This window comes from Stigmatopora argus, chromosome 13 (assembly GCF_051989625.1).
Source record: "Stigmatopora argus isolate UIUO_Sarg chromosome 13, RoL_Sarg_1.0, whole genome shotgun sequence".
NCBI classification, from domain to species: domain Eukaryota; kingdom Metazoa; phylum Chordata; class Actinopteri; order Syngnathiformes; family Syngnathidae; genus Stigmatopora; species Stigmatopora argus.
Genome location: NC_135399.1, coordinates 2,696,431 through 2,709,808, shown reverse-complemented (window position 1 = coordinate 2,709,808; position 13,378 = coordinate 2,696,431). Strand labels below are relative to the sequence as shown.

The window sequence follows — 13,378 nt, the reverse complement described above, 5'->3', positions numbered from 1 at the left end:
CTGGTGTCCACAAGCTTGGCGAGTGGCCACCATCATCCCTTTCCTCAAAAAAGGGAAGTCACCAAAGGACGTTGGGAACTACAGACCCATCGCCCTCACCTCTACGCTTAGCAAAACAATGGAAAGGCTCATCGTGAACCGTCTCGCCTGGTGGTTGGAAGATAAACAGCTTCTCAGCCACTGGCAAGCCGGTTTTCGAAAGGGAAGAAGCACGACGGACCAGGCCCTGCGACTGTCGCAGTTCATCTCTGATGGCTTCCAGTCGACTCAATGGCAACGCACGCTTGCAACATTCTTTGACTTCAGCAAGGCATTCGACCAGGTATGGAGAACAGGTCTCTTACAAAAAATGGCAGACCTGGGGGTCCCCTACTGCTTCATCAGATGGATCGCCAACTGGCTCACAAATCGCACAGCCAGGGTCAGGATCAACAATACCACCGGCAGGAGCAGAACCTTCAAAGAAGGGCTCCCCCAAGGCTCGGTCCTGTCACCCCTCTTATTCATCATCTACATTAATGACCTCCTCGACAAGTTCAACGACTCCACCCTGGTCAGCGCCTATGCAGACGATCTGGCTCTTGCTTGTCGGGGTAGGAACAAAGAGGAGGTGGAAAGCAGACTTCAAGCGGAGGTTGAAAAAGTCTGGAGGTGGAGTTCCGAGGCACACCTAAACCTTAACACCACCAAGTGTGAGGCGTCATTTTTTAGCCTGGACTCAGCTGAGGCCAAATGGCAACCAAAGATCTTAATAAATGGCGCCACCCTCAAGCATAACCCCACCCCCACTTTTCTTGGCGTATCTTTTGACCGACAACTCACGTTTGCAGAGCAAGCGAAAAAAGTCCGCCAAACCATGTCCAAAAGAACGAACCTCCTCCGCAAACTCAGTGGCACATCCTGGGGTTGGCAACCAAACGACCTTAGAACAGTGTATATTGCCACCCAGAGAAGTCTTGCGGAGTACGCAGCACCGGCATGGGCCCCCTGGCTGGCCCAAACTCACCTCAAATCCCTTGAAACCGCCCAACTGGAAGCAGCCCGCGCCATAACTCACCACCTCAGGTCTACCCCCACCGAAGCAGTCCTACATGAGGCACATCTCACACCCCTCTCATCCCGCCTCAAGTTACAAGCACTTCTTAAGGCGGATGCCTGGAACCAGCTGCCTCCTTCTGATCCCCGACACCGCCTCCTCCATGAAAACGTTAAAATGCGTTTGCAAAAGAAGCCAGACTGGCGATCATCGACCCTTCCCCGTCTTACCGCTCTCGAACTCCATACCCCTTGCACATACTCTTCCCATCCCTGCCCACCCTGGCTATTACCCCCCCATCCAAACCGCCTTTACCGCAGTCTCTAAACACATGCCGACCATCACCCAAAGAGATAAGGCAGAAGAGCTCATCAGAAGCATGGGTAAACCGGACCTACAGATCTTCACAGATGGATCCACCAAAGAAGGCACTGCGGACGGTGGTGCAGGTTTTGTCGTCATTAAGGAGAGTGCAATCATCCACCAATGGCATGGTGCCACTGGCAGCCGCAGCAGCTCCTACCACTCTGAAAAAGTGGCACTGACCGAGGCACTCTCCTGGCTGAGGGAAACAGCAGACTGGCAGACATCAATTATCCTCAGTGACTGCAAATCGCTGGTCCAAGCTATGGGAAACCCCCATACGCAAGACCCCGCCATTCGGAGACTTCAGGGTGACATCGCCCTTTTCCCTCCGCCTAAGCGACTGCAGCTACTGTGGATCCCGGGCCACTGCAACATATGCGGAAACGACCTGGCTGATGCCCTAGCTAAACTTGGCTCGTTAGATGACCAAACCAATACCCCCCCGGACGTAGCCACAAGACGTGCCATCATCCAACGTGAAGATCGCTCCCCCCCCCTCTCCCACCCCCGCCTTTTGCAGACCTACACTACAAAAGTCACAGAGGAAGAACTTGCCCTATCGAAAGGAGACCGCACAGACCTGATTCGTTTCCGCAGTGGACACCACCCCCTGCTCCGCCGTTGGCTCCACCTTGTGGGGAAATCCAACTCGGATCGCTGCCGCCTGTGCGACGAGGAAACAGAGTCGTCTGAACACTTATGGCTCCGCTGCCCGGCCTTAATGACCGAACGCTACCATCGCGGCTTGGGCAACTCCCTGGATGAACTTATCCGTGTTCCAGTGGCAGCTCTAGCGCTGCTGAGGGTAATCCTCAGGCGCCTGAGGTGAAAAAAGAAGAAGAAGAAGAAGAGGACAATCTGTACAACAGACTAATCGAAATCTTCTTGAGGAAAGAAAGGAGAATGGATTTTGTGTACAAATAAAAATGATTTTTGGTGAGTAAAATGTAGCTATATACTTACATTTAATTTAAATTTTATGAGGTTATTATTGATGCTTTTTTATGTGTCACAGCTGTAGCTGCAGTAAAGCTTTTATAGCTACAAAATAGTTATTGTGGGTTGCTTTGATTCAAACGTAGTACTACTGAAGGCCTAGGTGTGAAATTCACGGCCCGCCACTGATTCTGCAAAATAAACATGAATCCAAGCAACATTTGTTATCCTTACAGAACACATATACTAATGCAGACAAGCTACTAGAGGCGGCTGAGCAATTGGCCCAGACGGGCGAGTGCGATCCAGAGGAGATATACAAGGCAGCCCGTCACCTCGAAGTTCGAATACAAGATTTTGTGCGGCGTGTTGAGCACAGGAAGCTGCTGCTTGACATGTCTGTGTCCTTCCACATGCACACTAAAGAGGTAAAAAAAATCTTGAAGACGTAAACTGGGTTTAATGATTTTATTGTTTTATTTATTGAGTTTTTTGTAACACTTTATTAGAATGCTTCTCTGACTGTTTCACAAGACTGTCACAATCATGAAATGACAGCTGCCATGAACATTAACCATTGAATTTGAGTTTGATTTATTTAATAAGGGAGAGTACATATTAATGAACATATTTATATTCACTCATCTGGCTCCTGTCGATGCAGATAAGCTATGCCTTTACTTCGAGTCCCTCCCGAGTGACCAAGCTTCTCATCCAGTCTCTAAGGGAGAGCCCATACATCTTGCGGAAGAAACTCATTTTGGCCAAGTGTATCTGCGATCTTGTTCTTGCATTCAGGACCCACAACCCGTGACCAGAGGTGAAAGTAGAAACGTAGATCAACCAGTAAATATAAATTTGCCTCTCGGTTCAGCTTATAGATCAACTGACTGTTGGTCAGGCCGATAATTGATCACCTTTTTTTTAAAATCCGACTGGCTGATATGAAGAATTACATTTAAACCTGGGTTAGCTCAGATGCAGCCACACCGCTCTCTGTCTCTTTTCCCTTGCATCTCAGGCTGTAACATAAACGAGCAACTGCTTGTCAAATCGAGGACTTTGATGTTTTTGTGACTGCTATGCTTCAATTTGACACCCTTTATTGGTAATTAACACAAACAGGAGCACCAACGCAAGTTTAACCCCCTAAGGCTCTCTTGCCTTGCTGCTATACAAATAAAGTTGAATTGTACATTCAATAACATACATCAACATACATTGTAAGAATCCTCAATATATTTCCTAATAATAATAATAATAATCGGACATAGGCCCTGTCGTCATTATCACAACACAAAAGGCTACTTGTCATCACACGCAGAAACTGCGTGTGACGAAATTGATGAAAAGATTTAGTAAATCCTGGCGACTGTAAGATAACGAACGACACCGAACTGGAGAGCTTAGAGCCGCTGCGTCAGTGCGCGCCGCCATCTTGCAAAAAAAAAAAGTAATACAGTAATACCTCGACATACGAGTGCCCCGACATACGAGTGCCCGACATACGAGGAATTTGAGATACGAGCAACATTCCGAGCAAATATTTGCCTTGAGATACGAGCAAAATTCCGAGCAAATATTAGCCTTGAGATACGAGACAAATTTTGAGATAAGAGCATTCGAGACAGCTGCAAGAGGCTGCTTATGATTTCAATGCACTGTCTTCCTCGCCACATCTTCCTCGTACAAAGATCTGTACGAGCACTGGGCAGAGCGTTGTCTTTCTTTCGTGTTTTTTTTTTAATTTTGCGTTAGTGCAGAATTTAGGGAAACAAAAGAAAAAACAAACAAACAGCAAGCCGGTGCAATGAAGCGTAGTGCAAAGAAAAGGCATATGATGACAATCGATATTAAGCACGAAATAATCGGAAAACATTAGAGTAGTGTATGCGTGACTGAGCTGGCTTGCCAATATGTATGGAGAAACAGGAAGTTCGCCTCGAAAGCTCCGGTGGAATACATTAACCTCTTTGCCTTGGTTATTGCACAAGAAGGTTTAAATTTAGTGTAACGTAAGAGGACTTTTTTTAAGTGTGTACAGACGCTCCCCTACTTACGAACGAGTTAGGTTCCGAGCGATTGTTCACAAGTTGAATTTGTTCGTAAGTTGCTCAGTGCTATATTTTGTATTATAATTTATGTTTAAGGCCTATATAAGTATATTGAAGGTTTATATAAGTGCATGTGTATGTTTAAGGCTTGTATAAGTAACACGCATTGGTTTGTACTGAAAAAAACATTTAATAAAATGGAGAGAATACATACAGTACTGTATACATACATTAGAGAGAGAGAGAGAGAGAGAGAGAGAGAGATTTACTAGAAACTGGCCAAAAGAAGCTATCTAATGACGATTGCAGTTTTCTTTTTTTCATCATAAATGATGCGGTAGCACTGTATGGCATCATTCAATTGATTTGCAAACTTTGTGCAACGTTCAATACTTGGGTCCTGCTGCTCGGTCTTTATGTTTATAAATGGTACTGACGGTCGAACAATTCAAGTTGTATTCCCGTGCAACGCCCACCACTTTCTCACGCGCTTCAAGCTTCGTTATTATTGCCACTCATTTCAAATGAAATGGCTTGCCTTTTCCTTGCACCTCCCTCAATAGAAGCCTTTCACTTTTCACCAACATTATTGAATAATGGATCCACAAGATATTTAATGATAAAAATGAAAAAGGTTCTTTGCACACTGGAGATACGTTCGCGCACTTCCGCACTGCAACGAACTGGGCAGAGGAAGGTGGATGCTGGGTGAGCTGAGCTCTCACAGCGCCAGGCGTCGGTATTAGCGGCGGAAAGAAGCGCTACTCGGAAAAAGGCGCGCAATACAAAATCGAACTTACGAACATTTTTCGACATAAACGCAATTTGCAGACATGTTCGTATGTACCGTTGTTCGTAACTCGAATGTTCGTAAATAGGGGAGCGTCTGTATAGGAATCTAAGTTCATTTAAGTTAAATTTAATCTTTTTATCTTACGAGTGCATGTGTCAAGTCTCTCTCTCTCACGCCCATCAGCGAACTCCCCGTTGTATTGAATAATGCCTCATTTTATTATTAAAGATCATAACCAGTAGTTATTTGCTACTCTGTTAGGAGATGGTGAATTACAACCAATAAAAATATGTTTTTCTATTGTCATATCCTGTTTTTTTGTGTTTTTTTTTCAGAGGGTGGCAACAAATTAATTTGTATTTTGTTCATTTCTATGGGAGATGTTGATTTGAGATACAGACGCTCCCCTACTTACGAACATGCGGCTTACGAACAACGGTACATACGAACATGTCTGCAAATTGCGTTTATGTCGAAAAATGTTCGTAAGTTCGATTTTGTATTTTTTTCCGAGTAGTGCTTCTTTCCGCCGCTAATACCGACGCCTGGCGCTGTGAGAGCTCAGCTCACCCAGCATCTACCTTCTTCTGTCCAATTCGTTGCAATGCGGAAGTGCGTGACGTATCTCCAGTGCACAAAGAACCATTTTCATTTGTATCATTAAATATCTCGTGCATCCATTATTGAATATGGTTGGTAAAAAGCGAAAGGCTTCTATTGAGGGATGTGCAAGGAAGAGGCAAGCCATTTCATTTGAAACGAGTGGCAATAATAACGAAGCTTGATGCGCGTGAGAGTGGTGAGTGTTGCACGGGCATACAACTTGAATCGTTCGACCGTCAGTACCATTTATAAACAGAAAGATCGAGCAGCAGGACCCAAATATTGAACGTTGCACAAAGTTTGCAAATCAATTGAATGATGCCATACAGTGCTACCGCATCATTTATGATGAAAAAAAGAAGAAAACTGTGCAATCGTCGTTAGATCGCTTCTTTCGGCCAGTTTCTAATACATAAATCTCTCGCTCTCTCTCTCTATACACTACTGTACATATTCTCTCCATTTTATTAAATGTTTTTTCAGTACAAACCAATGTGTGTTACTTATACAAGCCTTAAACATACAAATGCACTTATATAAACCTTCAATATACTTATATAGGCCTTAAACATAAATTATAATACAAAATATAGCACTGAATCAACTTACAAACAAATTCAACTTATGAACAATCGCTCGGAACCTAACTCGTTCGTAAGTAGGGGAGCCTCTGTACAAGTAAATCGACATACGAGCTCAGTCCCGGAACGCATTAAGATCGTGTCTCAAGGTATGACTGAAAATATATAAATAGATTATATATTTTTGACTTGCTCATTATTTAGTATATCAACTAGTGTCGGTATTAATGCGAGTCTGAATGGTCATTTGTGTCTTTGTGCCCTGTGGCCAACTGGCGACCAGGTGCCAAGTGCACATATAGACACCCGTGTATGACCGAACATAGTGATCATAATAGACAATCTGCGACAAGTGCAGAAGTCCAACAATGCAACAACACTCGGGTTCTTATTTGGGAGGGCCTTTCTACTCAATCACTCCCCTCCAAGTCTCACTGTCAATGGCCACGTGAGCAGTGAAGTCCCCCGGCAGAACGAGGAAATCCCCAGGTGTATTCTCCAGCAACCCCTCCACTCCAAAAAGGGTGTGTACCCTGAGCTGCTGTTTGGTTCATAAGCACAAACAATAGTCATAAACCACTTGAACGTGGAGGGAGGCTACCCTCTCGTTTACCAGGGTGAACCCCAATGTACAGGCACCTGAAACATTCATGACAGGTGTTGTGTTATGATTATGACAGTCTTATGATCCTGTAATAAGAAGCATTAAATTAAAGTGAATAATGTACTAAAACATTTGGTTCATAAGCACAAACAATAGTCATGAACCACTTGAACGTGGAGGGAGGCTACCCTCTCGTTTACCGGGGTGAACCCTAATGTACAGGCACCTGAAACATTCATGACAGGTGTTGTGTTATGATTATGACAGTCTTATGATCCTGTAATAAGAAGCATTAAATGAAAGTGAATAATGTACTAAAACCTTTTTACATAGTACACTGACAAGAAATGATTCTGTCTTATCACTCAGAACATCAAAACCTGTCAGATATTTATGACAACTGTCAATGTTCAGAATCAAAGTAATTTAACTCTTAATATAATAATTTATGTTTACATTACTACTTTTTCTGCCAGTGGGACTGGAGTTGGACTCCTATACCTTAGTTGAAATAAAGAGGCGGCAACCAAGTCGTTTTTTTTTTTATTCCTTTTTTTTGTACCTGTGATCTTGTTAATGTCTTGTATTCTGGGGCAGCTATGGTCATGGATGGAGGATCTCCAGAAGCAGCTGCTTGATGATGTGAACTGCGACTCTGTAGATTCTGTGCAAACACTCATTCAGCAGTTTCAGCAGCAACAGACTGCAACACTGGAAGCCACACTCAACGTCATCAAGGAAGGGGAGGAACTTATGCAGCAGCTCAGGTAATATTATAAAGTCATTGTAGTATTAGCGTACATCCCAGACCTACCTGGGAAAAAGTAAAACTATTGTGCAACCAGATGCTGTAAAAACACTTAATCTCAATGAATTATAATTTTTTTGTACAGCGGGGCAAATAAGTATTTAGTCAACTACCAATTGTGCAAATTCTCCTACTTGAAAAGATTAGCGAGGCCTGTAATTGTCAACATGGGTATCCTCAACCATGAGAGACAGAATGAGGAAAATAAACAGAAAATCACAGTTTGATTTTTAAATAATTTATTTCCAAATTAGAGTGGAAAATAGATATTTGGTCACCTACAAACAAGCAAGATTTCTGGCTATCAAAGAGTTCTAACTTCTAACGAGGTCTAAGGAGGTCTCCACTCGTTACCTGTATTAATAACATCTGTTTTAACTCATTATCGGTATAAAAGACACATGTCCAAAACATCAGTCTCTCAACACTCCAAACTCCACTATGGCCAAGACCAAAGAGCTGTCGAAGGACACCAGAGACAAAATTGTAGACCTGCACCAGCCTGGAAAGACTGAATCTGCATAGGTAAAACGCTTGGTGTGAAAAAATCAACTGTGGGAGCAATTATTAGGAAATGGAAGACCACTGATAATCTCCGTCGATCTGGGGCTCCATGCAAGATCTCACCCTGTGGCGTCAAAATGATAACAAGAACGGTGAGCAAAAATCCCAGAAACACACGGGGAGACCTAGTGAATGACCTACAGGGTACCCGGACACTTCGTCCCCGGACGTTTCGTCGAACGAACGTTTCGTCGAACGGACAGTTCGTCGAACGGACAGTTCGTCGAACGGACAGTTCGTCGAACGGACAGTTCGTCGAACGGACAGTTCGTCGAACGGACAGTTCGTCGAACGGACAGTTCGTCGAACGGACAGTTCGTCGAACGGACAGTTCGTCGAACGGACAGTTCGTCGAACGGACAGTTCGTCGAACGGACAGTTCGTCGAACGGACAGTTCGTCGAACGGACAGTTCGTCGAACGGACAGTTCGTCGAACGGACAGTTCGTCGAACGGACAGTTCGTCGAACGGACAGTTCGTCGAACGGACAGTTCGTCGAACGGACAGTTCGTCGAACGGACAGTTCGTCGAACGGACAGTTCGTCGAACGGACAGTTCGTCGAACGGACAGTTCGTCGAACGGACAGTTCGTCGAACGGACGCTTGGTAGACGGACAATTCGTTGCCGGATATTTCGTCAAACGGACAATTCGTCGCCAGATTCGCCACCGGACATTTCGTCAAACGGACAATTCGCCGCCGGATTCGCCACCGGACATTTCGTCAAGCTGTTACGATCGGGGGTGGTGGACCCCAAAGCAGGCGAGGGTGCGAGTCTGGTTCGTTCAAATCTTTATTTCGATCGTCGGCAAGGCGGGCGAACACAAGAGGTGACGGCGCAGGCGGGTCGTAAGCCGTAGCGGGAAGGTCGGCGTGGTCGTTGTCCTTGGTCCGTGATCCGTGGTCGTTGTCCTTGGTCCGTGATCTGTGGTCGTGGTCGTTATCCTTGGTCCGTGATCCGTGGTCGTGGTCGTTGTCCTTGGTCCGTGATCCGTGGTTGTAGGGGGCAGAGCGTGGTCGGAATCCTGGGTGAAAACAAGAGGTCGAGTATCAATAAGGCAGGTAGGTAAAACGCGGGAGGGTACCTCACAGTATTCAGTTTGACAATCCAACAGCATGGTCATGTTCCTGGTGGCCTTAAATACTCCTTGGAGGGTAATGACTCACACCTGGCAGCACTCGAGTCATTAGGGGCTGGACCTGTGATTGGGTGACGGGCGCAACCAGCCACCAGTCTAGTCTGGGGCCTGACACAAACGGACAATTCGTTGCCGGATTCGCTCGCCCTCAAAATTTTGTGGTCTAAGAATGTACTCTAAAAAGAGGTTTAATATTAAGACTAAGGGAGGGTGTTAGGTTTATTATGGAATATTCTATATGTGTTGTAAGCATTTTTAATAAGTAATAAGGCTATAAACCAATTCATGGGACCATGGACATTTTTCCTCCACATCGTCTCCTCAAGGCCCCACAGCTCGAGGACACATTGTTTTTCGGACGCTTTTCGGCAGAACACAACGGGACTGTTTTTACGGGACTCCAGCAGCAGATGAAAATACGGATGCTTTGTTTACATTATAATACTGCTTTGTTTACATTATAATCCTGCTTGGTTTACTTTAGAATGCTTTGTTTACCTTATAATGAAAATATTATGCAATTCCTCACACCGTTGTTTGGGTGCCTTGTTCAACTTTTATGCTTACTTCGGCAATTCTCACACAGTTGTTTTTCTAACCATCTAGGGTGTTATTGTACTGATTACATAAACATGTTTTTCGAGTGTCGCGATTAAATACAATGATTCCGTTACTACAATTCAGAATGCCTTGTGGACTAAGACGACGTCACAAGGTACCTCCTTGCAAGTGTAAGCAGTTATGTTGAAAGATGTTTTCCAATTTTAATTAAATATTACTAATAATGATTCAAAAGGTTTTAATCATTATTCCAACAGAGGGTTTCACAAAGGGAATTAACCTGTGGCTATAATCTTACATATTTACATGTATATGTTCATTAATTTGTATAGTCCCTTTATCCAATAAATCTAACTCAAACTCAAGTGCAGTTCATATGCAGTTGCCAGACAACCAATCCATTTAAAGTGGAACCTCTGGTTGAAATGTACTGTTGACAAGCGCAGTGAATGAATGGGCTCTTTCACTGCCAATCGCCCAATGAAAATGGATTGGACGCCTATTGCCGTCAATAGCAGAATATGAGTTAACCTCACACACTGACTTGTCTTAGCTTTTCTGTGGAATTTTGTCTATTCAATACTGCCAGATTCTTCAATGGACAGCACAACAAACTGACCAGAGGTGCTACTACAACATGAAGGCCATGTGTTTATCACCATTGGTTTGTTCATTAATTGTTGTTTGAATAGGAAACTACATTCATTGGAGAAAAGCTGACATTAAACAACATTCATTAATCAGCATTGCATAGGAAATAGACCAAATTATTGCTTCCCTAAATCATTGTTTTACTGGTCAGTCAGCACCATGGACAGAGGTCACATCTGTTCAAACTGGACAGATGACCTCCGAAGTCATGATGCTGCTACATAAACTCAAGAGACTTCACTAGAAAAGTTGCCAAGGTGATATTGTGCAATGTGCGTTCTCTTCAAACAATAAAGCAGTAGGTTAAGTTCGTCCGATCCCAGCAATTCACACAAAAGCTTTTTTCCAACAACAAGAAAGCGCAACCATTCCCTTTCTTCAGAAACTCAGAGTCGATCACTTAGCATCGTAACTAAGAAAGCACCCCGGCCTAGTTCCTTATTTTGTTTGCGGAAAAATGTCTACATAAATGTTTTGTGTGCAGTGTGCCTGTCCCTTTTAAGTCACATCAACATTGCAAACGTGTCAGGGCGACATTGGCACACAGGGCTCTGTAAATATAAATATAGCCGTCTATTGTTGATACCTAAGCCTCTCACAAATGCTGTGTTCACTTGCTCCTCCAGAGTCAATCACACTAACTACTTTGATCAGAATTAAGTAACCTTCAAAGCATACTTAGTAAAATGCGCTACTTTTTGCCCTGACACATTTGCAATGTTGATTTGACTTAAAAGGGACAGGCACACTGCACACAAAATATTTATGTAGACATTTTTCCGCATTCTTTCAGCATGACAATGATGCCCAACACACAGCCAGGGCAACAAAGGAGTGGCTTCGTAAGAAGCATTTCCCGGTCCTGGAGTGGCCTAGCCAGTCTTCAGATCTGAACCCCATAGAAAATCTGTGGAGGGAGTTGAAAGTCCGTGTTGTCCAATGACAGCCCCAAAACATCACTGCTCTAGAGGAGATCTGAATGGAGTATTGGGCCAAAATACCAGCAACAGTGAGTGAAAAGCTTGTGAAGAGTTACAGAAAACATTTGGCCTCCGTTATTGCCAACAAAGGGTACATAACGAAGTATAGAGATGAACTTTTGGTATTGACCAAATATTTATTTTCCACCATAATTTGCCAATAAATTATTTAGAAATCAAACAATGTGATTTTCTGGGTTTTTTTCCACATTCTGTCTCTCATGGTTGAGGTTTACCCATGTTGACAATTACTGGCCTCTCTAAACTTTTCATGTAGGATAAGTTGCACAAATGGTTGTTGACTTAATACTTATTTGCCCTACTGAATTTAAGCACAATAATTTAAACCAAATTATTTTGTCTCATGCAAGTCAGCAAGCATTTTATCCACTTTATCCACGGCAACACGCTTGTAAACGAACAAAAAACATTTAAATTAACTTGGATTAATATATACAGACACACTCAAACATACGTTTAATGTAACTTTACACAAAACTGAATTCTAATTTTGTTTACCTTCGTTCTGGCGGGGTTAACTGTTTGCCACGCCTCCACCCTCACGTTCGCTATCGATGGGCTGTTTGCTGTTGTATTCCCTTCAAAATATTCTGAAAATGATGCACACAAATGTCCTCACAATAGGATAACGCACGACCACTTGCCAACGAGAAGTAGTCTTGAATGAGCGATCGCAGGAGCTAACAGACAGGCTAAGCAAGAAAAAGAAGGAAATGCAACAGCTCAGCCTACCCACGTATTGATTGTGGGTAATGAAGTTTTATTCTGAGAAAGGGTGCCATTGGCTATCGGTGTTGTGTGCACGAGTATACTTCATTACCCAGAAAGCCCTCTTTTTGCCCGCGCATGCGCATTGTGCGTTTTCTGGTCCATGTATAGGAGAAACTCGTCTGAAGAAATCGTTCAGTGCTCGTAGATATCTGTTATACACGATAGAGATGCGGCAAAAAAGACAGTGCGCTACAATGATAAACAGCCTCTCATGTCATGGCCACCTGGCTTTCTCGCATCTCGAAATTTTTCTCGTATCTCGAGCAAATTATTTGCTTGAAATTTTCCTCGTATCTCGAGCATCTCGTAGGTAGAGCTGCTCGTATGTAGAGGTACCACTGTATAGGTGTGAGTACGAATGGTTGTCTGTCTGCTTGTGCCCTATGATCGGCTGGCCACCGACACAAGATGTCTCCCGCCTCTGGCCCAAAGTCAGCTGGGATAGGCTCCAGCACCCCTGTGACCCTAGTGAGGATAAAGCGGTTCAGAAAATTAATGAATGAATGAATGTAAACATTTACCCAGCGATTGTCTTAACACATGCAGCAATAATATGTATTCAAGAGCATAATTTCTCCCGGATATATTATAACGCTCTAAAACTCCTTGATATTCCGATTTGTCTGTATCCTTTTAAAATAGCCCCCAAGGCTATTTAAAAAATACCCTTAGGAATGGCATTTTTTGGGTGATATTTATACAAATGTTGTGCTGGTGTAGAGATGCAGCCATGTCAACCAACAAGACACCGCATTGCAGTTCCATCGCTCACATCCAGGGAGTGCTGCAGCAGATGGATGAAGCTCAAGGTCAGATGGAAGAGCTCTTCCACGAGCGTAAAATCAAACTCGACATCTTCCTACAGTTACGCGTTTTTGAGCAGTACACCATTGAGGTAACAATAATTTCC

General features: G+C 43.7%; 1 protein-coding gene across 18 annotated transcripts in view; it reads left to right on the top strand.

Annotated features, from left to right (window-relative positions):
- The window catches only part of kalrna (kalirin RhoGEF kinase a), a 295,388-nt gene that overhangs the window by 96,093 nt on the left and 185,917 nt on the right, over positions 1–13,378 (top strand). For all 18 annotated transcript variants that reach the window (XR_013304510.1, XR_013304507.1, XR_013304509.1 and 15 more), the window contains 3 exons: positions 2,575–2,766; positions 7,571–7,740; positions 13,189–13,363. Coding sequence is in view for 10 of the 18 variants with exons in the window: in XM_077616400.1 (XP_077472526.1) it covers positions 2,575–2,766; positions 7,571–7,740; positions 13,189–13,363 (537 nt within the window). In the remaining 8 variants the exon portion in view is untranslated. The remainder of the gene's footprint in view (positions 1–2,574; positions 2,767–7,570; positions 7,741–13,188; positions 13,364–13,378) is intronic.